This window comes from Rhizophagus irregularis, chromosome 26 (assembly GCF_026210795.1).
Source record: "Rhizophagus irregularis chromosome 26, complete sequence".
Lineage (NCBI taxonomy): Eukaryota > Fungi > Glomeromycota > Glomeromycetes > Glomerales > Glomeraceae > Rhizophagus > Rhizophagus irregularis.
Window position 1 is genome coordinate 3253579 of NC_089454.1, and position 24226 is coordinate 3277804.

General features: G+C 28.7%; 5 protein-coding genes across 5 annotated transcripts; 1 reads left to right on the forward strand and 4 right to left on the reverse strand.

The window, feature by feature from the left end:
- Positions 1 to 304: 304 nt before the first annotated feature.
- On the reverse strand, positions 305 to 1976 carry OCT59_017867 (uncharacterized protein; the record flags this gene model as incomplete). The annotated part of the gene is made up of 5 exons (XM_066137776.1): positions 305 to 337; positions 411 to 469; positions 533 to 984; positions 1143 to 1423; positions 1512 to 1976. 5 exons carry the CDS (start codon positions 1974 to 1976, stop codon positions 305 to 307), a joined length of 1290 nt encoding a protein of 429 aa, XP_066004319.1.
- A 676-nt stretch (positions 1977 to 2652) lies between these two features.
- OCT59_017868 (uncharacterized protein) lies at positions 2653 to 3174 on the reverse strand (the record flags this gene model as incomplete). Its single annotated transcript, XM_066137777.1, has 1 exon — positions 2653 to 3174. The coding sequence occupies one exon, from the start codon at positions 3172 to 3174 to the stop codon at positions 2653 to 2655; it is 522 nt and encodes a 173-aa protein (XP_066004320.1).
- Positions 3175 to 11013: 7839 nt separating this feature from the next.
- OCT59_017869 (uncharacterized protein) lies at positions 11014 to 11328 on the reverse strand (the record flags this gene model as incomplete). Its single annotated transcript, XM_066137778.1, has 1 exon — positions 11014 to 11328. The coding sequence occupies one exon, from the start codon at positions 11326 to 11328 to the stop codon at positions 11014 to 11016; it is 315 nt and encodes a 104-aa protein (XP_066004321.1).
- Positions 11329 to 18237: 6909 nt separating this feature from the next.
- Positions 18238 to 18570, reverse strand: OCT59_017870 (uncharacterized protein; the record flags this gene model as incomplete). The annotated part of the gene is made up of 2 exons (XM_066137779.1): positions 18238 to 18353; positions 18411 to 18570. 2 exons carry the CDS (start codon positions 18568 to 18570, stop codon positions 18238 to 18240), a joined length of 276 nt encoding a protein of 91 aa, XP_066004322.1.
- Positions 18571 to 21734: 3164 nt separating this feature from the next.
- On the forward strand, positions 21735 to 23277 carry OCT59_017871 (uncharacterized protein; the record flags this gene model as incomplete). The annotated part of the gene is made up of 6 exons (XM_066137780.1): positions 21735 to 21785; positions 22073 to 22082; positions 22159 to 22311; positions 22404 to 22615; positions 22682 to 23071; positions 23146 to 23277. The coding sequence occupies 6 exons, from the start codon at positions 21735 to 21737 to the stop codon at positions 23275 to 23277; spliced, it is 948 nt and encodes a 315-aa protein (XP_066004323.1).
- Positions 23278 to 24226: the final 949 nt, after the last annotated feature.

Below are 24226 nucleotides of genomic sequence, written 5' to 3' on the forward strand. Positions count from 1 at the left end.
CGAATATCATGCAATATTAACCAACATGACAAAATGTATCAAAGATTGGATATACTGTATACGATTCATAATAAATTTAGTTACCAAATTATTTAACATGAAATAGATCTAGCGCAGACATATCACACATTTCATGTTACAAGATTCAAATTATTATTTATACAGAGATATCACCAAATATTTTTGATTGTATAGGTTTATAAATAATTAATATCTTACAGAAGAATAAAAATATAAAATGTAAGTAAACATCCTAAAAATGTAAATAATTAAGCTTAAATATTATAATATGTTTGATTATTATTTAATCAACAATTGTTTTCATTGCTAATGACATCTAATGAAATAAATTGAATTAACATAAATTTATTTAATTTATAAAACATATATTAAAACATACATTACATTACCTTTTGATTGTAAAATGAGCTAGAAACTTCCAAGTCAACTAATTGAGAATCTTGACAATCTATAAAAAAGAAATATATTTAGTAATTATGTAATTAAATATTTGATTAAAAAAATTTTATACCTTTATTGCTTTCTCCATCATTAAGATAATCGGTAATAATAGAAGAATTGACAGGTTTTGTTAAATTACTAAATGTAAATAATCTACTAGTATATATAGCATCAGGATTTTTCTCATACAAAGTTGAAATATTTGGTATTTCTTTATCAGCTTCCTTAAATATAGCTTTAATCTCTTTACCTTTATACCCAAACTTTTTTTTTTTTTGACGTGCTTTACTATGTGTAGAAGCATTCCAAAATTGTATTATATCATATAATTCTTCAGCTGTTGGTCTTTGATTTGAATTAGCATTCATACATTTATAAGCTAGTTTTTTATAAATTTCAGGAGTTCCTTTTCCAAATTCTGGTCTGAGTCCATTACATATTTCTAATGCTAAGGTAGTATCATGTTTTCTTTTATGAAATGGTGGTTTTCCAGATGATAATTCAACCATAATTATACCAAAACTATAAATATCAGAAGATAATGAATATGGTTCTCCATTCAAACTTCTGGAGCAATATATGGCAATACTCCACATATTTTATTATCCGATTTTTGTTTGTTTGATGGTCCAGATAATCCAAAATCTGAAATATAAGAAGCATTGAAATCATCAACAAACTCCACATATTTAGTAGTTTGTAATATATTTCCACTATGAAAATCTTTATGAAAATATCCTAATTTATGTAAACTTCTAAGACCATACATTATCCATTGTAAATAAAGTAATTTATCTTTCCACAAAGTATTATGGAAATTGTGTGAAAGAATACTTCTTAAATTTCCTTTATCTGCATATTCTGAAATTATTATAAGCTCTTCAGTTTCTGGATCTTTGGTCATTCCATAAAAACTTAGACATCCATCGTTTATTTGACATAAATCCCAAAGTATTTTAATCTATTATTTGTATTTAAATTAATGAAAAAATTTTTCAATTATTATTAAAGAGGTTAATTAAAATATGTAAAATTAATACAAAACTTACCTCATTTGAATATTCAGATGACATATTCTCTGATCCATTTAACCTTTTCAAAGCAACTTTGATAGGTCGAGGTTTTCTTTTTTTCCAACTTAAATCATATTTTCTAGTATATTTTGCTTTACCATCAATCCACGTTGCAGAATATACTTTGGAAAATCCACCTTCACCAATTTGTTTTATATTTTCAAATTTATAAAATGGTACCCATTCAAGAAATTTACGATTCCGATTTCTCGCATCATAAATTGTATCTTTGATAAATTTATCAATTTCATTATTTCCACTAGACCATCCTTCAATAATCCTAAATGGATCGCATTTTTTACACCATAATTTTTTGGTGAATGGTTTATTGCAGTAAGAACAATTCTTATGATCAATATTTGCTGAATTAGAATTATCAGCATTTTTATTGGAGATATTTAATTTATTAAATAGGGACTTGAGTTTCGTTAGTTTAAACATTACTCATATATTTCTAGCGGAAATAAATTGGACGTTATTGGTGTTATTCGAGTTACTTTATATATTATTTTCAATGAGGATAAAAAAGGAAAAAAGAAATGAAATTCCAAATTAGAATCTAAATTTTGTATCACAGTAATACAACAATAGGTTGATCAGATTTTTTGCTGCGCTAATAGTGATATCATATAGCAGATCAGCAGTCATGCTCTTTTTTATGGAAAGCCGTCCTTGACAAAAGGTTGATATCCAGACATCATGTTGGATAATGTCCAGAGCATCATGTCAAATATATGTAGAATAATGTTTGTACATCATTCAACATGATACTCAAGCATCAACCGACATGATGTCTTAGACATCATGTTACCAAATATAGTAAATTTTATTTTGTGTAACTTATAAAATATACCATATTTGGTAATTTGATCAGCATGATCACCCCACTCGGGTGATCATCAAAGGATATAACCTTATTATTTACGTCACAAGTGCATAGGTTATATCCTTTGGTGGGCGGCCCATGGGCATTACTATATAAGTCACGTGACTTTTAATTTTAACGTTAATATTTTAATGCTAATTTCAGCACATACCTATAATGCCCATAACGTCTGGCGCACATTTCCAGAGAAACATGCATTAGTCTGGCGCATGTTTCCCAGAGTAACATGCGCTAGTCCCGCCGCATATTTCCCAGAGTAACATGCGCTAGTCCTTGCCGCATGTTTCCCAGAGTAACATGCGCTAGTCCTTGCCGCATGTTTCCCAGAGTAACATGCGCTAGTCCTTGCCGCATGTTTCCCAGAGTAACATGCGCTAGTCCTTGCCGCATGTTTCCTAGAGTAACATGCGCTAGTCCTTGCCGCATGTTTCCCAGAGTAACATGCGCTAGTCCTTGCCGCATGTTTCCCAGAGTAACATGCGCTAGTCCTTGCCGCATGTTTCCCAGAGTAACATGCGCTAGTCCTTGCCACATGTTTCCCAGAGTAACATGCACTAGTCCTTGCCGCATGTTTCCCAGAGTAACATGCGCTAGTCCTTGCCGCATGTTTCCCAGAGTAACATGCGCTAGTCCTTGCCGCATGTTTCCCAGAGTAACATGCGCTAGTCCTTGCCGCATGTTTTCCAGAGTAACATGCGCTAGTCCTTGCCGCATGTTTCCCAGAGTAACATGCGCTAATTCCCTACCACACATTTTCCAGAGGTTATATCCTTTGGTGGGCATCCCATGGGCATTACTATATAAGTCACGTGACATATAATTTTATAAAGTTCTTAATTCTGGAACATATTACTAAAGCAATATGTGATAATTCTAGCACACAAATTCTCTCCATGTTTATTTCTGTAACATGCAATAACTTTGGTGCATATTTCCTACTGTAATATGCGGTAATTCTGGTACATGTTTCTTACTATAACATGTGGTAACTCTGGTGTATATTCCTTACTGTAATGATTCTGATTTCTGATACATGTTCTTATGTTTAAAACATCAAATATTTAAACTGAATATTACCAGAATCACTGCATTATATTATAGAATATTGCATATTATACATCAGGAATATATGCAAGAATTGTTGTATATACATTATAAATTTACATTGGAATGTATGTTAAATTACTGCATATTATATTAATAAATAATATACAGCATCTGGAATATGTGCTATGATTACTGCATATTATGGTAGAAAATACATATTAAATTGTTATATATTTTTTTTGAAATAGTATTTAAAGTTTTTTTTAGTAATTTTAGCAAAAAAATAATAAACAATAAAAAATTAATAAAAAAAAATAAAGTTAACAAAAAAAAATAAAATAAATAAAAAAAAATAAAATTAACAAAAAAAAAATAAAATTAACAAAAAAAAATAAAATCAATAAAAAAAATAAAATCAAATAAAAAAAAAAGAAAAAATTGAATATATAGGAATGAAAAAAAACAAATGATTATTATATTTGTATCAGTAAAGTGATTTACATGATCATAAAATTAATTACTTATAAACTTTAAAATATACAACATGATTATGCAAATCATTTGTTATTTTTTATTTTTTGTTGTTTTTTGTTATTTTATTATTTTTTTTTTTGTTTATTTTTTTTTTGTTTATTTTTTTTTTTGTTTATTTTTTTTTTGTTTATTTTTTTTGTTTATTTTTTTTTTGTTTATTTTTTTTTGTTTATTTTTTTTGTTTATTTTTTTTTTGTTTATTTATTTTTTTTTGTTTATTTTTTTTTGTTTATTTTTTTTTGTTTATTTTTTTTTGTTTATTTTTTTTTTGTTTATTTTTTTTTGTTTATTTTTTTTTTGTTTTATTATTTTTTTGCTAAAATTACTAAAAATAAACCTTAAATATTATTTCAAAAAAATGGCTATTTTTAGTAAAGTTATATATATTTCTAAAACATAATATGCAATATTCTATAACATAATATGCATTGATTCTAGTAATGCTTAGTATTAAATATTTGGTATTTTAGATATAAGAATATGTACTAAAATCACTGCATGTTACAGTAAGAAAAATAAACTAGAGTTACCACATGTTACTATAAAGAACATGCGTCAGAGTCACCGCATGTTACAGTAGGAAACATGCGCCAGAGTCACTGCATGTTACAGTAGGAAACATGCGCCAGAGTCATCGCATATTACAGTAGGAAACATGTGCCAGAGTCACCGCATGTTACAGTAGGAAACATGTGCCAGAGTCACCGCATGTTACAGTAGGAAACATGCGCCAGAGTCACCGCATGTTACAGCAGGAAACATGCGCCAGAGTCACCGCATGTTACAGCAGGAAACATGCGCCAAAGTCACCGCATGTTACAGTAGGAAACATGCGCCAGAGTCACCGCATGTTACAGTAGGAAACATGCGCCAGAGTCACCGCATGTTACAGTAGGAAACATGCGCCAGAGTCACCGCATGTTACAGTAGGGAACATGCACCAGAGTCACCGCATGTTACAGTAAGGAACATGCGCCAGAGTCACCGCATGTTACAGTAGGGAACATGCGCCAGAGTCATCGCATGTTACAGTAGGGAACATGCGCCAGAGTCATCGCATGTTACAGTAAGGAACATGCGCCAGAGTCATCGCATGTTACAGTAGGGAATATGCGCCAGAGTCATCGCATGTTACATTAGGGAACATGCGCCAGAGTCATCGCATGTTACTGGGAACATGCGCCAGAGTTACCGCATGTTACTCTGGGAAACATGCGCTAAACCAGCGCATGTTTCTCTGGGATTGTGTGCCAGACATTATGGGCATTATAAGTATGTGCTGAAATTAGCATTAAAATATTAACGTTAAAATTAAAAGTCACGTGACTTATATAATAATGCCCATGGGCCGCCCACCAAAGGATATATCCTATGCACTTGTGACGTAAATAATAAGGTTATATCCTTTGATGATCACCCGAGTGGGGTGAGCATGATGTCTAGACATCATGTCGGTTGATGTCTTTCACATCATGTTAAATAATGTACAAACATCATCCTACATATATCAAACATGATGTCTAGACATACCATCATGATGTCTAAACATTATATTTCATGATGTTTGGACATCAACCTTTTGTCAAGGACAGCTTTCCATACTCTTTAGCATGTTAATCGAATTTATTGGGCAAATTCATTTAATTATTAATTATCAGATTTCGTTACTAATAAAATTGATAAAGAAAAATAGAGCTCATATATAAGAAAATTTTTTTTAACTAGGTAATATAATTGAATTGTTATTATTTTATTTCATTAGAAAGACGAAAATAAAAAAAAAATCATTATAAGTTTATCGTAAATATAAAAAAATCTCTGTTGTAAAAAATATATAATTTACAAAAATTACAAAGAAAATTCTTATATGTTAGAATATTAATTATTTTGAAAATTACACAATAAGAGAATATTTTGTAATCCAATCAAATAACTCCAAAAAATAAAATCGAATGGATAAGTTTATACAGGAAAAAAGGGATCCGTCAAAACCCCGACAGTCTAAAATCCTGAATAATACAAAATCCCGACAAATGGCCCATGTTATGCAGAATTATGCAGCGTCATGTGATGCGTTTGACCAGCATTAGAGTTCAGGATTTCATACCAGACCCGGAAAAATACACAACAAAAAAAAAATTTTTAAAGAAATGACATCAATTTTGTAAAAAATAATATTTCGAAAAAGGAAATGAACGAATATCATGCAATATTAAATTTGTTAAGACTCACCAAAATGGCAAAATGTATCAAAGATTATTGAATATGCTGTATACGATTCAGATGCTTTTGAAGACTTTTTAACAAAAATATCCATTTTGTGGCTTAGTAGTAATAAATTTAGCTATTGACTATCAGAGTTATAGCCTTCCCGAGTTCCTGTATTAAATTCAGTATTTTATTTTATACTTTACTAAACTAAAATCAAAAATCAATTTTAATATTTGATTGGCATGACCCAACAAGCCAACCAAATTATTTTAACTATAATATAAACATGAAAAAAACATTTTTTTTTTCCTTTCTTTTATAATTGTTTTAACACTTTGAAATAGAAATTTTGAAATATCGGAATCGGTACTTTTTTTTCAAATTACTAATTTTATCTTAATAAATTCAGTATTTAGTCTTATTTCTACTGATAATTTATAATAATTGAATTTTTAAGTTGTACTTTAAATCACAGCGTTTTTGCAAAGGATGTCATGTTTTTAAGAATTCTAAACTTTAAAAGATATAATACCAGATTATTCATTTTAAAAACAAAATATATTCAACAAAGTATCTATTTATCCAAATATTAACAAATACAATGACCTACAATTATAACCACATATTGGATTGAACTAACCCATATACATGAGAGCACTGTTGAGCTTGAGATGAAAGCCAAAGTCCTCGATTGGTAATTACAATTAAATATGGATCAATAATTTCTTCTACATCTGAGAGAACTATTTCCATTTTATTAATATTTTAATTGATGTAATTATTTTAATTAACGTGAAATTTATTTAATATTTATATAATAAAATATTTATAAAAGAAATTTTTTTAAAAAAAAATAATTGATAAAAAAAATTAGGGAAAGAATAATTACATAACAAGAGTTCATGTTTAAAGGGGAGTTAGGACTATAAAATGTAGAATATATGAAATATGAATTTATTTTAAACTTGTTCATTTCTAATAAAATCATGACATTTGCATTTATTAATCATAATTGAGTTAAATTATGCAAATTTTTTTAGCATCTTATTTTATCATATTTTCAGAATTGTTATTTTTCAGTTGTGCAACAGTGAAAGGAGTTTTATATGAAAAGTTCTATATAAAATTTGGGATCCTCCCAAAATCCTGACAACCATAATCCCGATGTGATAAAATCTTGACACTCCTATTCCCGACTAAGACAATATCCCGAATGATTAAAATACTGAAAGAATTATATCCCGAATAGTCCAAAATCTGGAATTCAAAATTCCCGAAAGTTCAAGTTACTGATGAGTCAAAATCCCAACAATAAAGAAAAGAATTTTTTTCATATGACCATTTATGTAATAATATCATAGTGATTGCACAATTGTTAATAATTTGCATAATTTGCCAAGGAGTTATTATGTCAATTACTACTGCGTGATCTCACAATATATTATACTGTAACATGTAAGTCATAAATCAAAATTGCAATTTTTTATCATTTAAATTGGAAATAGTGCATATGTATTGTATATATGATTGTATTAATTGTCGCAAATTATATAATCAGTAGGAAATGATCTTCCTAGTAAACAAAAATCAAAGAGATACTCAAAATTATAATATTGTGTCAGGATTTTGACTCATCAGTAACTTGAACTTTCAGGAAATTTAAATTCTGGATTTTAGACCATTCAGGATATGATACTTTCGGGATTTTGATCGTTCAGTATATTGTCTCTGTCAGGAATACGTGCCTTGGGATTTTATCATATTGGGATTGTGCTTGTCAGGATTTCGTGGTAAACCCATAAAATTTACATACACTATTTTATATAATTTTAAGGACTGTAAAATATGTCTGTAGATTTTTTATATAAAATTCAAATATATTTCATACAATTTTAATAAGTATTATTTATTGTAAATTGAGTTTACTTTAGAAAATGTATTTATACAATATCTTTGCTGAAATGTATCAAATTGCGCCCAAATAGTAAACAAATCATAGCCAAGTTGACAAGTTGTACAAGTAATCATAAAAAAATCTGGTAAGCACACCCTTACTTGTTTCCATTTTTTCATAAGTATCTGGGGGACTTAGAATTTTTTGAGGTGCGAAATCCTATTTGTCATTCCTTATAAATTTCTTAATGCTGGTGAGATCCCCCAATTCCCTCTGTCATCAATTTACAGAGTTGCCACATCGAACAGGCATTCTCATGGTCGAATGAACGAATAATCGAATGAATGAACAAATAAATGAACAAGCAAATAATCAACGGCATAATTAACAAACAACATAATCAACGAACAACATGCAACAACATATAACAACAACATTCTTGGTTCACAACATAAATAGCGTTAGTAATATAAAACATCAAGCGATATAAAATAAAATTTAACTTCTCTAAATTTTCATCAATTTTTAACCACTTTACCTTTAATTTCAAACTTCGATAGCTCTCGCTACGAATCATTACCTTTCAAAAGTGTATATTTAATTCATCTTAAAATTTTCATTTTATTCAATTAAAATTAATTAAGCAAACATTAATTAAAGTTTAGGGCGAACCTATTGCCTTTAATCAACATTAAACTTTACTAATAAATAATTAAATGAAACTTATACTTTTATTGAGTTCTGTGGATGAGAACTATGGAATTACTTTGAATTCCGCTCTCTATTTATACAAATTTTATGCTACCTTCTATTCTATCTATATACTATCTTTTATGTTCTTTTTACATATTATCTTTGAACTATCTTTCTAATATGCTATCTATATTTTAAATACGCTATCTTTTAATATGCTATCTTTTTATATATGTTCTTTTTAATATGTTATCTTTTATGTTCCATCTTTATACTATCTTTTTATATTATCTTTTATATTATTTTATGTTCTTTAATCTTTCTGACATTATTTTATATGTTCTTTTAATTCGCTTTATGTGTTTTGCTTATAATCTATCTTTTGTGGCTTATAATTATTCTTTCTAATTGTTCTTATTGTTAAAGATTGCTAAGCCACAATTGATCGACTCTAATTATTCTATTGGTTCTTTGTCAATCATTCGATAAATATTACATCATGTAGATCATTACTCTTCCTAAATGTTTATCCTTCTCGGCTAATTATTTATCCATCTACGCCAATTCATAATTAATTTGTTCGTTCTTAATATTTGGCAATTACATTTGGTGGTTGAATTTTATCATCTTTTCATGCTTGATATTCGACCGTTTACACTGGCCATTTTGTGACATTTTTGTAGGGTATGCTGGCTTGCTGGAGTAGTCAGTTTTATAAAGTTTCAAACTTTTGAAACTTATTTTTTTTAATTTTTTTTTTATATATAAAGTTTCAATTTTTTGAAACTTTTATAATTTTTTTTAGCACTATAGTAAACTTCAAACTTTTGAAACTTATTTTTTAGAAACTTTTTTATACATGAAGTTTCAAATTGAAAATATCAATGTTGCTGTAATGGGAAACTGTTGTCTTGTGAAATTGCTACTTTGTAAATTCGTTGCTATGTCATATATGAACTTATACTTTACAGAATGTGGGAAAAAAAATTAAAAAAGGTGAGTAAAATCTCAAAGCTTTTTTTTTTTTAAAAAAAGGAAGTGTTGACTGACCAACATTTCTTTAATTTTTATGTAGGTTTCTTCCAATTTCATACAGAATCATAAGTACTGGTAAGTTTCATAACTTACTTTATTTTCTAACTTTTATTTAAAGAAACATATTTTTCCTTTTGTTTTATCTTTTTGTAGGTTTTGGACTTTTTAGTGAATTGGGAGACAGTAAGTTTTGCAATATCTGTGTGAAACTTTCTTTATTTTTATAATAAATGTTCACTATTAAACATTTCCCATTTTAGATTGTTACACTAGAACATGTTTGGAGATACTGGAGTACATTATCTCTATTGAATGAAAATAAAATTATTTGTGCAAAAAATACTGAATACTGACTATATGTGAGAAATTTCAGTAATTCATTTCTCTAATTATTACAAAACAAATTACCACCACAAGGTACAAATAGGAAGACACTATGGAAAACTGAAAAAATGAAGATGTAAAACTAATTAGTAAGAAAAATCACCTCCAAGAATTGAACTTGGACACAGATATTGTGGAACCAATGGTGATGGATAATTGTTGAGTTGATAAGTTATTAAGGAAAGAACTCAACAAAGGAATAAAATAAAGGGTATCACGTGTGAAGAATGAAATCACATGAGATAGATCAAATGATCAAAAAAGGGTAAATTTTTACAAGACAAAGGATCTCTCTGACACCAATCAGCGCAGTGCTATGCTTCATAAGCGATGCAAATGAGCCCCTTGTAAAAATTATCTATCTAAGAATGGCCAAGTATTCCCAAGTTGACCAAATATTTGGTAAGCAATGGATCTAGCTACGTAATATAAATTATTTAATTAAATAATGTCTAAATTATTGGGAATTTTTGAGGGTATTTTTTAGATCAACTATCAAATCCATTTTATGTTTATAAAAAGAAAGTGAAGATAAAAGAAATAATATTATAGAATTAGTCAATTCATAAAGAAAATAAAGAAAATAAAGAAGAGAATTAAGAAATAAAAGAAGAATTGACATAGCAGGAGAATATTGTAATAATAATGAAAGATTTGAAATAAGAAAATGTTTGAAAAGAGAGAGATTTGATAGTAGATTTGATGGATGAAATTATTGAATGAGAAGAGAGAGATTTAAGAGAGAGAGGTTCAAGGAAAGGAAAAAGAATATTTTATAGATTTTATCAAAAGGATTAAAATGAAGTAGATTTGTAGATATCAATAAAAGAACAAAAAGAATGTATAGGTAAGTTATGAATAATGGCAAGTATTGGAAGGTAGACCCAGTCTAACTTGTCCACATAGAAATCTATCTTTCCTTCACATCCAAAAACTGTTCCTACTTCACATGACAAAAAATGATCCATTCCCAATACCTGTGTACCGATTCTATAAAATTCCTTCTGCCATTGTTGCTCCATGATTCTTCCTTTGGATCCAAATCCAAGCGTATCTCTTAAAATCCTCCCACTAAGTACAGATTGGGATAATAATAATAATAATAGCATTTGTCAATGGGAATATTGTTAAAAGGAGTATTGAAGTTTGGGCACATTTGGTATGACATTTTGAATTATAAAAAATTTAAAATTTGATTTTGTAATAATATTTGAAATTTTGTAATAATATTTGTAAAAAATATTATGTTTGAAAAGAAAATTTGATTTTGTAATAATATTTGTAAAAAATATAATATTTGAAAAAGATTTTGAAATTTCTCAAGGAAAAATTTAAGGGTATATATATATTTTTAAAAACCTTTTGAATACATAGTGACTAATAGTAACTTATTAAAAAAAATTTAGATCATGTATGAGTCACATCTATTATACAATAATTTATAGTTATTTAACCTAAAACTAGTAATATGAGTTAGCTTCATGATGACTAATAATGTATAATTGTTGGATTATAATGCATAGTCAATATGATTTACTCCCTTATGGAATTTACTGACAATAACACTATCAAACCAGTAGTAATTTCTGAAGATGATTAATATAAAAAATTCTTTTTGATTATAGTATTTGGAATAACATGGAAAATGCAATTACATGTTTCTTAACTGCGATTGGTGATAAACGAAAAATAAAATATAGGGTAAATTAAAAAGTTTTACAAAGTACTGCCTCTCTTGGCGTATCTGTAGAATAACAAAAACAATTGGTTAAAATATCAGCTTTTATTAATGAGTCATAGGACACTATCTACCTATAATCATGATCATCTATAGATCAGTGAAAATCTAGATATCTAAATTGTGGCTCATCAACATATATCTAAATTCGTCCAACAAAATTTGGTACATATTTATATACCTAAACTCTAAATACCCATGAAGTCATGATTTACGCGATAGTATATTTTGTATATACAATGACTCATTACAGCACTACAGCACTGCGCCTTTGATATCATAGTTACCGATCAATCTATCTATTGTCATCGCGTCGCAACATAGAATTATGATATATTATGTTAGCGTAATGAACGCCAATCATTTTCGTGGCTATAAAAACGATTTTGATCACGATATAATATAAAATTTAATATTATGGTTTTGAAGCAACGGCCTTTGCTAATTTATACAAAATATCTGATTTTCAAAACGAAAATGTGTGATTCAAATTACAATCAAATATAAGAAACGTTCATCAAGATGAAACAACAGTTCCAGTTATTCAAAAAGTATTATCATATTATTGAAATGGCAATTGAAATTTTATGTGATGAAATTAGGAATTTCCACAGTTCAAAAAAATTGCGTTAGGCGTGATTCATAATTATCTTCTTAAATCCATTACCGGTATTTATTTTCAGTATATGTGATTTGGATTTTAATGATATAACTCTGGTCTACTTTATAATGCTGGCCAGAATTACGATATTCACGAAATAGTTGTGGGATTCGAAGTCGCGTGACAACCGCGAATTACCGTGCGATGTTAACTGTTACAAGGACAAAATTTAGTTAGTATTAAAATAGTTTGGAGGCACAGCTTTATACTTTGTCATTCGTATTAATTTCATATTTAACATATAGTATTAGTTGGTTTAGGACTTTAGGTCCACTATAACCCTAAACTGCTGGAGAAGCTCGTCTGTACTTAGTAAATTTTAGTACAATGGCCATATTTCGTACATTAGTGCAACTTCGTTATTTCTGATTTATATTTTATTAGTAATAAAAAATTTTATGTCAAAATTTTTATTTCAATTATAATTCAAAAAAATAAAAAAAAATTTTTTCGGTATTGAGAAAAATGAAAAATAAACTTTTCGTTTTGAACTTTGGATTGTTACACGACATGATAGTTAACCAAATTATTTTAACTATATTCAACTATAAGGAATAGATCGGGCGCAGACACATCACGCGTTTCATGTTACATAATTCAAATTTTTTATACGGGACAATCGGGATTCGGGACATTTATAGATTTTTTCATGATAAAATAAATGTAATAAAACGAATGAAGTAACAAGTTTAAAGTGACTAAGTCAGATGACCATTTCATACTATCTATTATTCTTTCAAAATAATTAACCAATTCCTACCCTGAATTATGCTTCTGCACCATTAATATTTCAAAATACAATAGATGTAAATTTCTCATAAAGTAAAAGGAATGGCAATAACTTTGAGAATGAAAGCATTGAATTTATTCGTTCATTTTCTGTTCTACTTTAACAAGAATTTTATATTAATAATATTATAATTTGTAAAATAAATGAACGGTAATTCAATAGAATAGAGTAAAAATTTGATAATTTTTGTAACAAAATATTCTTAATGTTAATAATAAAATGGATATTTAGAAGTTAGGAAAAAAAAATCTTTGATAAGATGAATAACAATAATAAAAATAGACTGAAATTTAAATAAGAAAATAAGTATAGTTTATTCTAAGGTAATTTAAGAATTAATTATTATGCAGCCAAATAGGATCTTAACATTCTGTCGATAGTTTAACTTTTCGCCATTATCATAGATAAAACAACCAACATGGAATTTAAGGAGGTGCTGCATGGGATACTAATTTTAAGTTTATGAATGAAAAGTTTTTACGGTAAATTAAAAAAGAAATAAAATATGCAGTTTAATAATCAATTAATAATATATTCTTGTTTTTGCAATAATTAAATACTTCATTATTATAAACTATTGTGATTACAAACAAATCTTTTTAAGAAATTAAGTAATAAAAAATTACCTAATGATCTTGTAATTCTTTCACATGACAACAAATTATAAAATTAGACAAGCATTTGTTCAACGTAACTGGAAACAACCATATTATGTATATACCAATTTAGAAATTATCAGCTAAATCACAAAAATGATGGCGCCCATCTTCAATTTCAACAGATTGTTGAAGTTGTGTTCTCAATATCATAATCCTTCTTTCATTCAATGTCATTTAGGAGGATTAACTGTTACTTGTGATTAATAAAATATATTAGTACTGACAGTATGATACTAATTCCTAATATTATAGGTACAATAACTAGAAGGAGCCCCATCAAACCAAACTAGCCAAAGCTATTCCGTAACCGGCCTACGGTTAAAGCGGGCTGAAACTGTAGACTAAAAGCCGATCTTGGGCTCAAAATATTTTCTGTTGAAATAATAAAAATTTTATTAATATGATAATATTTACACTGCCGTCCGTGAAATAAACCTTGGCCATTCCAGCTTGAAACATTTCTATTCGTAGATCTGTTCCGTTCATCATTGCTACTCCATAAACGTTATTGTTGCAATACGAAAAAATTCGTTCCTCATGTTACCTAGAGCTTGCATGAACCGGAGTTGCTTTTGCAAGATATAAGCTTATTTTAACCCGGTCATTGATTTCCAATTCATGGTCACATGTAATATTATCCGTCTGAGTCCCATTGTTTGAAACATATGCAGTTGACAATGATAAGGCTGCCGGGCATTCAGGCAACTTTGGGCGCAGCTTTTCCCGATTCATAGTTTTGCGGTTCAGTTGTTCTGGGGGAATAGGGTTACGGGAGTGATGCAGGAACTGTTGATACGCCCTATTTACTAAGCTTATTGGGAGTTCATCAGTAATGTAATTATAATCAGGGTGGAACATGTTATTTAGAAATTTTGCGCGCAAAATTTTTTCATGCAAAATAGAAATTCAAATTAATAAGAGCCCATATCAGGCGAAACTTTATTAAAATTTTTAGATAAATGCCTTTATGGCTAAGAAATATAAAAAATTTTGAGAAATAGTAAAGCGAAAAAATATGATGCTATCAGAGAGAGGGAGTTCTCGGATCCTAGGTCAAGAACGACTTTCTCTTTCCTCCTATTATTAAAAAGGGCCGTAAATTCGACCCAGTATATTCATATTCATCTATATATTCTCCCATGGATACGTGACTTGTGGAAGAAATGAATAAGGCGCAGTAAGGCGACTACCCAACAAAAATGTCACGAAACGGCCGGCATTAAGAAATTAAGAAATTAACTATGTGACAAATAAAGCGTGAAAAATAGGATTTCACACCTCGAAAAAAAATTCGTCCCCCAGATACACTACTTACTTAAAAGTTTAGGACCACCCTATATTTTGCAATTTTATAATAATTAAATGTATTTATTCAACTTAAAATATTTTAATTAAAATTTAATAGTAATATTTAACATTAAATGTACATTTTTTTATATTTTTTTATATTATAAATATAAATATAAATTTGAGTAAATTACCAGTCTACTTTCATAATTAACAATTAATAAAAATTTGACTGTAAATAAAATTGTTAAGAAAATAATTTTAATAAAACTACATCAGATTCAATTTCTCCTAGTTAAGAGGATCAAAATAAGCTAAAGTTTGTTAAAATCGGTGCAGTAGATAAGGAGAAATTGATTGCTAAATATTGACATTTTAGGATATTTTACATATATAAAATGATCTACATTTAATTTTTATATATAAATGATTAGTTATCAACAGTCAATTTCTCCTTATCTACTGCACCAATTTCAACAAACTTTAGCTTATTTTAATCCTCTTAACTAGGAGAAATTAAATCTGATGTAGTTTTATTAAAATTATTTTTCTTAACAATTTTATTTACAGTCAAATTTTTATTAATTGTTAATTATGAAAGTAGACTGGTAATTTACTCAAATTTATATTTATATTTATAATATAAAAAAATATAAAAAAATATACATTTAATGTTAAATATTACTATTAAATTTTAATTAAAATATTTTAAGTTGAATAAATACATTTAATTATCATAAAATTGCAAATATAGGGTGGTCCTAAACTTTTGAGTAAGTAGTGTACTTATGAAAAATGGAAACAAGGAAGGGTGTGACGCAGACAAAAACAGACACGTGATTTTTCGTGACATTTTTGTGACTACCCACACAAGAACCGTTTATTATTAGACTGCATCAGAATTGTAAAGATCACATCACTTATAGTTAGTATAATGAAAATGGCTATATTACATAATTGCTTAGCATGATTAAAATATGGTCACAGGGTCCCCGGAGACCTTTGTCTGCAAGGAGGTGTTCGATTCGTACAATCTGACTAACATTAACACAAAATAAAAGAATGATGTCGGTGAGCTTATCAACTACTAAATGTCTCTTCAATGATATAAATATTTCTTGGCACGGATTTTTTGAATATACATAAAGCTCACCTATCTGTAGATTTTGAAAAAGTTATTTACCATAAAATTCAAAGATCAAAACCTTAACCAACTGATACAACCAATATTAATATAATGGTCATTGCAGGGACTATTTGTATTATATTGCTAATAGTAGGTTTAATGAAGTTGTTCTTTAAGTTGAAGAGACTCAAGAGAGAGAAATTGTCATAGAAGCTAAGGTTATTCTATTATGATTTATTCTGAATCAATTGTTTAAATAAAAAAATATTATATACATACTTGATTAAAAGAATCAAGCAAAACTTTATTTACTATTTTCATAAATACAAGTAAAAATGAATGCAATAAAACTGAAGAAAATGGAACAGATCACGTTTATAGGGTAGGCCGGTAGGGAGGAATCGCATTGACTTCTAGGTCTTTTACATAGTAAAAATTGCGGTACTCCGCAATACTATCCTATCCGTACCGATCGATATGATAATTCGATAGGAATTTTACTATATACTCATAAACTAATATCATCCAATGTACTCATGTAACCATCCTACTTAATATTTCTTTCATAAAAATTTTGAACTGTAGTCTTCTTAATAGCACGAATTTTCGCTGCTACATAGAGATCTTCTAAGTTGAATCTTTTTTAAGCCCGATTTCATTAAATTGAGTCCAGATAACGATAGTTTAGCTGATATCTTTGAAGGCTGTTGGGCCGACCTGCAGGAGAATATATTGATGGTATACATAAAAATGTAGATAATAGATTATTCTTTACTACGCCCTCGCTGGAAGAGCTTGCACGTGATTGGACTGAAGCTGCGAATTTTTTGAGCAATTGAGCCATTGCATAACGTTGAACCATTTCATTATGGATGTTCTGTTATATTAATATCGACATCAGAACTTCGATAGAAGCATTAATTGAGCCAAAAAATCATTACTACAGGCTTTTTCGATAGTATTAAGTCTTGTAGTCATGATCATTAATAAGATTTGCTGCGCCTCCGTGATATAGCAAGTACAATCTGATCTCGATGTAACGAACCCACGATGTCTCGACTTACCGAACTTTTTTTAAAAACCAGTTTCATAGTATTTAAAAACATCTTTTTTTTAAAAAAAAACCAGTTTCATAGTATTTAAAAACATTTTTTTTTAAAAAAAAAACAGTAACGCGTTTATTAATTATGTACATATCATAAAAATGAATTGCATAACATAAAATAAAACACCTAGAAAGAAGTAGACAGACAATCATCCTTCCCTCTATAACTGAATCCAATCTAGTCTAAAAAAAAAAACTAATAAATCTAAAAATTAATAATTGTTAAGTTTAAAAATCTATCCTTTGTGTAAAAAGCAATACTACTCTAAAAAATTGTTTCTAAATTTTTTTTGTTTTTTTTTTTTGATATTTTCTACTGTTTTCTATATTTTCCATACTTTTTCTTATTTTTAAAAACTAACCAGAATGTATTAAAACGATATTGACTAAGATATTACTTGAATCCAAAAACTATCTCATAAATTTTCCTTAAAATTAAAATCTAAAAGACAAAAAGAAAAGAAAAAAAATTAAACAAAAAATTAAATTAAAACATTAAGAATTAAAGCCCCTTAATCTACGCTCTTGATAGAAATGTATCCAATAATTGTCCGAAATTCTGTATCGTCCGCGTGTAATCTTCAACCAATTCCAAACGCAAATCCAGGGACTTCAGTCTTAAATTTGGTTAATTGTAGACGCAAAGTTTTGTTTACTCGTCATCAGAGTCTTCTCTGTTGCGTCCTTGCGTTGTCACTACGCGTTTCTTGTTTTCATTCACGATTTCTTTGTCCACGATCTTGTCTTCTATTACCTCTTTTCCTTTTACTATTTGACCCAAACTCTCACTAAATTAATTATTAAAGTTTTCACGTTCTTCTTTACTTCTGGGTATCGTCGAAATTGAAGACATTTTGGGACTTGATAAAGCATCCTCAAATTGTTCATCTTCTGATGATGAAGCTGCGATGGTTTTGTTTTGGTTCTCAATCCGTCTTTTCTTAAAAACACCGTTCTTTCCAATCAGCTCGTCTTGTCCTTTCATTTGTAGACATTTCCTATTTCTTCATCTGTAATAAATCGTTTTCGTTGTTAAAATATATCAAAATAAATTTAATTTTGTTAAATAACGTCATTTTGGACAATTATTTTGTCCTTTGACTTTTATTATTACATATATTTCTTATTATTATTATATATATTTCCTTTAATTTTGATAAATTTTAGCAAAGTGTCCGCCATATTTTTTAATATAATCTTTCGTCAAAAATAAAATCAGCTGAATTTCATTCCTTCTCATCTAACTTTCTATAAGCTTGCCAGTTATATCTTTCCTTAATCTTTTTGGAATCTAGCTTTGCGTCAAACATCTTGAAAAAATACCGTCGTTCGTTCTTTGATATTGCTAAATTTGATCCGCCATTGATGAAAATTTCTTCCATTTTCTTTGTTAAACGGATTCTAGCTCGAACTGTCCTGTATTTGTAATTGTATTTGACCTCTAGTCTCTCGTATCCAGAGTATCGTATATCCAGGCTTGAGGTCACGTGATTGTTCGGCAAAAATTTTATCCAAATAATCGTCATCGGAAGTTCTTTGAACCGGAATTTCGTCGATCTTTTCTTGTGTCGACGATCTTTTTTTCTTGTACCGAACATCATATAACGTATACCGAACTTTTATTGATTTACCGCTTATTATAAAACATAATAAACATAATAAAAAATTTTTTATATACCGAACTCAGTCACATGATTTGCCAATTTCGCCTGAAATTAATTGATTTCGGCCAGAATTAGAACCACAAGTTTTGCCTAAATTAATTGATACCAAGACATCTTAATTCTGGCCAAAAACAAACTTAGGGGTTCAAAAATTTTCTTTACCGAACTCTACTACAGTATATACCGAACTTTTACTCCCAAACCGTGGGTTCGGTATATCGAGATTCGACTGTATCACGTGAATTAAATTTACCATCAATTTCAGTAGCATTAATTTTTGTATCACGAAACTCATCGGAGTATTTAAATTACCACATGGTGGCGATCCCCATTAATATCGCGAACAATAAAACAACGGATAAGACCAAAAATGGTATGTTTCCTTTGATGCTATACTTGTCATGACTAGATTAAGCGATGCGCAGTAAATTTGTTAAGCGATGCGTAGTAAATTGGTTAGGTGTTTTTCCGTTGAAATTTGCTTATTTAACACCCTAAACTTGTTAATTTGCGTAAAGAAGAATAGATAATGAAATGTTCCATTTATATTTGATATGTACTGCGCATAAAAACAAATGCTTAGCCCGATGTATTTTAGATATAAAATTACGTTGCTATATTTTATATAATTAATTGTGTTGTCTCCGTTTTTAAAATTTACCTGCTTGTGAGAAGGCGCGTTCAACAATTAGCGCTAAAAAAGAAAATCCAATAAATTACGATTTTATGACAAACTGATAGATTCATAAACCATCGAGGAAATCCGAATCCGATACATCCATCAGATGATCCATCTAACTAAAATGTTTAGCTTCAAAAAGCGAACTATGTATCAGTGAAGTGGTTATTTTGCCATTTTGAATGAGTTATTTGTATCTAATTTTAATAATATGGTAAAAATTCTAACTTTTGAATTTTGATTTTTACCAAAATTATCGTTTTCATTTATCAATAATTACAAGCCATGTCACTCAGGTCTCAGGGTAACTCTAACGATGATAATCGCGGCATAAACTTTTAATAACAAGTGTCATGAAAATTTTATTTACGGTATATTTTTCAATTTTACATTTGTCAAAAAGTGATAAAAATATAAATATCAATTAAACAAGAATTCTATGCTATTGTTTTATACATCGAATAGTTAAATATTTACAAATAATAATTTTTTACTACACTAACTTCATCTGTATAATTTTTTTTTTTCGTATAAAGAAAGTAAATAATTCACAAGAATCAATTAACTTTATCCTACGACTATTAGGGAATTCGTCAAATATATATAAAAGGATATAATCCCATATTCATAAATTATTCATTTTTTTTAAAATATGATAATCGTCAAGAAAACTCAAACATGTTGTAATATACCTAATTTACACTACCTGGACAAAAGTAGCGGACCTCAAATACTCCAAAACGTACATAACAATATTACTCAAAATTTTAATATGTAATAAAATGGACACTTCAAAAGCATATATTTAAAATTTTATACTACTGGCTTTCATATAATGTCATTAATTGAATAATTAAAAAATAATTTTTTTAAAAAAATGGTTTAATTAAAAAATGGAGCGTGGCCGCCCTGACTCCCGGCGAACACAATCCCCTTCAAATTCACGTTCACGGTCAAGATCTAATTCACGTTCCCGCAACCGTGCTTCTACTGACCGCTTAAATACTCCCAATCGATCCAATTCTGGTTCCTCTCACACTTGGCCGCACGCTCGTACTTCTCGTAGTGATGAAAATTATAATTGATATTAGTATTTTTTTGATTTCTAATTTTTTAGAAAAGATAAAGATATAAAAATTTATATGCTAATTCTTTAAAGCAATAGCTTTTAAATGATATAAAATTTATTATGTATAATTTTAAGTAAATGCGAAAATAATATAATTTTTTTGCAACTTTATTTCAATTTTCTTTTTTTACAATTTTTTTCATAAACCATATAGTAACTTGTAAGCTAACAATGAAAAATTCAATACATATATTACTGGAATTTATGTGATCACTGAATATTAGAATGTCAGGCAATAATATTATGTAAAATTTGAAGTTATTAGGGGTCCGCTACTTTTGTCCAAGTAGTGTAAGTGATGATACGAAGAAATTTGTCATCACACTTTAGCATTACATGTCCGAGTCTTCGGCATAGTTTACCTCACATGACAATGCTAGTGTAACCACACGTGCTTTGTTCTTGGCATAGGTCTCAAGTTTACAAATAAACTAACTTTAACATATCTGATAACATATGAATATTACATTACCGTTTGTTACACCCGTACAGCTTGTACCATCCTTAAATAAATATTATTAGTCATATCAGATATATAGATAGCTATCTACCGCTTATCTGAAGAAATAACGATACTCACAAATCAGTTTTTATTTTAGTTTACATAGTATTTTAACCGTTTTACTTTTTGTTCTCGTCGATTTAAAGAAATAATAAAAAAAGGCATTTATACAAATATGATTGTTAGGAAACCAAAATTGTTATTTTGTTTTTTCGGAAATTTTATTGTAAAGACTCCATACAGTCTAGATTGGTCGTACATATGGGAAAAATTATTCCATTTGATGAATGTGCAAATTACTTTTTTTGGGAGGGATAAGCGAATTTTGATCATCCGATTCGGAACTTACTTTTTTTTTTAAAAAGGGGGGAAAAAATAATCTTTTCCCATCGATATCACCTTGTACGTAATATTATCGTCTGAAGAGTGAAAATAATATTTGTCCTAATAAATAAATATTTTTAAGGTATCTTAATTGGTTAAAAAATATTATTAACACGGTACTTCTAAAAGATAGTTTTTGGTAATTCATTTCATTACATAGACCAATCATAATTTAAATTTGAAAATTATTTAAATTATTATTTTTTTTTTTTTAGAAACTATGTCCGGTCAAAATAAACGTAAAGGTCGTTCCTCTCAAGGAGAAGCTGTCCAAAATATTACATCTTCAAAGAACAAAAATGCAAGCAAAAATATTCGTCCTAGTTCTAATAATATGAAAACTCCTTCAAGTCAAACGGAGGTCGAAGGTTCAATTTTTTTTCAGCATTTTTCATATATTTGATATTATGCGCCAGGGTTGCTAATATTTATATATCTATCTATCCATTTTTATATTTAGAATTGAAACGGAAAATTCTTGAATTAGAGTATAAGAATAACGAACTCACTAAACAGAATAACATTTTGCAGTTTCAAGTTGACAATTATAAATCTTTGGAATCTTCGGAGTTATTAAATGACGATAATGATTCGCAAGCTGAAGAAGTTGTATCTGATGATGACACTCGGCCAGCTAAACGATCGAGAAAAAAGCCAGAAGATAAAGAAAAGGTTAATAATCGCCAATTAATTTTTTATGCTACATCAATTTTACTGAATTATTCTTTATTATAACAGTCCCTTATAAAAACGCTTCTTAAAACTTTTCCTGGACTTGAAATTAGGGGAGAAGCAGTATTTACAAGCAAAACGAATAATGACATTTGTAAACAGTTGATACCCGAGCTTCAAAAGGAACTGAAGGCACACGGGTGCAATCTTTCTCCCGAGCAAGTGAAGGACATATTAAAATCTATTCATAAGTCCAAAAGAACTAACTATTTGAAATTAAATCCAAATTCGACATCATTAGATGAAGAAGTTGATAATGAACAAGCCGAGTCTGATGGCACCACTCAATCAGCTAAACGACAAACAAAATCAAAAGTAAAAAAGCTAGGTAATCTTACTGAAGATGATGATGTGTCAAAGAATAAAGAAGGGATAAAGATTGAAGAAGAAGCAAAAGTATGTTTTATTAATTAATTTCATTATTTGTATACTATATAAATTTTACCGACGTGTTTATTATTTATTACTAGTCCTTATTGAAGAGACTTCTTGAAAAATTTTATACTCAGGATGAGTATAAATTTAGGCCTTGTCGGACATTATCCCGAAGGCCGAAATCCCGAATGGACGTTTTCCCGAAAACTTGGCCAGCATTACGATAACTCCGCCCAAGTTTTCGGGAAAACGTCCATTCGGGATTTCGGCCTTCGGGAATTCGTACTGTAACCAAATTTAGGTACAATGATACTTTTAAAAGCCAAGCAAATATTGATATTTGTAGGATGTTAATACCTAAGCTTCAAGAAGATGTTAAGCCAATGTACAATCCTTCTTACGATCAAGTGGAAAACTGGTTAAAATCTTATTTCAAGTCCAAAAAGCAATCCCATAATAGATTAACAAATAAAATGGTTATTGATTAATATGATATGGCCTATTCCGTATGTATTAAATCAATTGCGCTACTTACGTATCAATTGCATTGACAATGCGAACTAACTGATTTATAATCTATTTCATTTTTACCGTGACATAATTCTTAACAATATTACTGGATTTAAGCCGAAAATTTCTTTTTATAATTGACGAATTTTTGTTCAATATTTTTTTTTTTTTTTTAGAAATATCTATTATAATCTTAAATGAGATTTTTTAAATTCATAAGAAACAAAAAGACGTTATTACCGACGCACAAAATTTTCAAAATGGAAATTCACTGTATGAACGCAGAGTATACGCAAAACTTTGACCTTCCGTAGCGATCAGCATAATGATATATTTTGCAAGATCCACTTGGAGCGCCATAAAAAAGCTATATCATATAATTGTCCGGAACGTAGTGAAAGACTATTCATTGTGCGGAATTTTATCCTATGTATTTTTTCTTCTTCCTCTCACTTAAGTCATTATAATTTCCTTTTAGATTTATACTATCCTGCTTATTTCTCTTTACATCTTTACATTGTATTTTTTTTTTGTCATATTTTTGCTCTCACATTTGGGCGACGGTTTTTGTTTTTCTAGTAGTTAATATTTCGTACTATTATAAATGAATACTAATAAACAACTTAAATCATACGTATATTCCATTTCAAAGTGCAAGAGTATCTT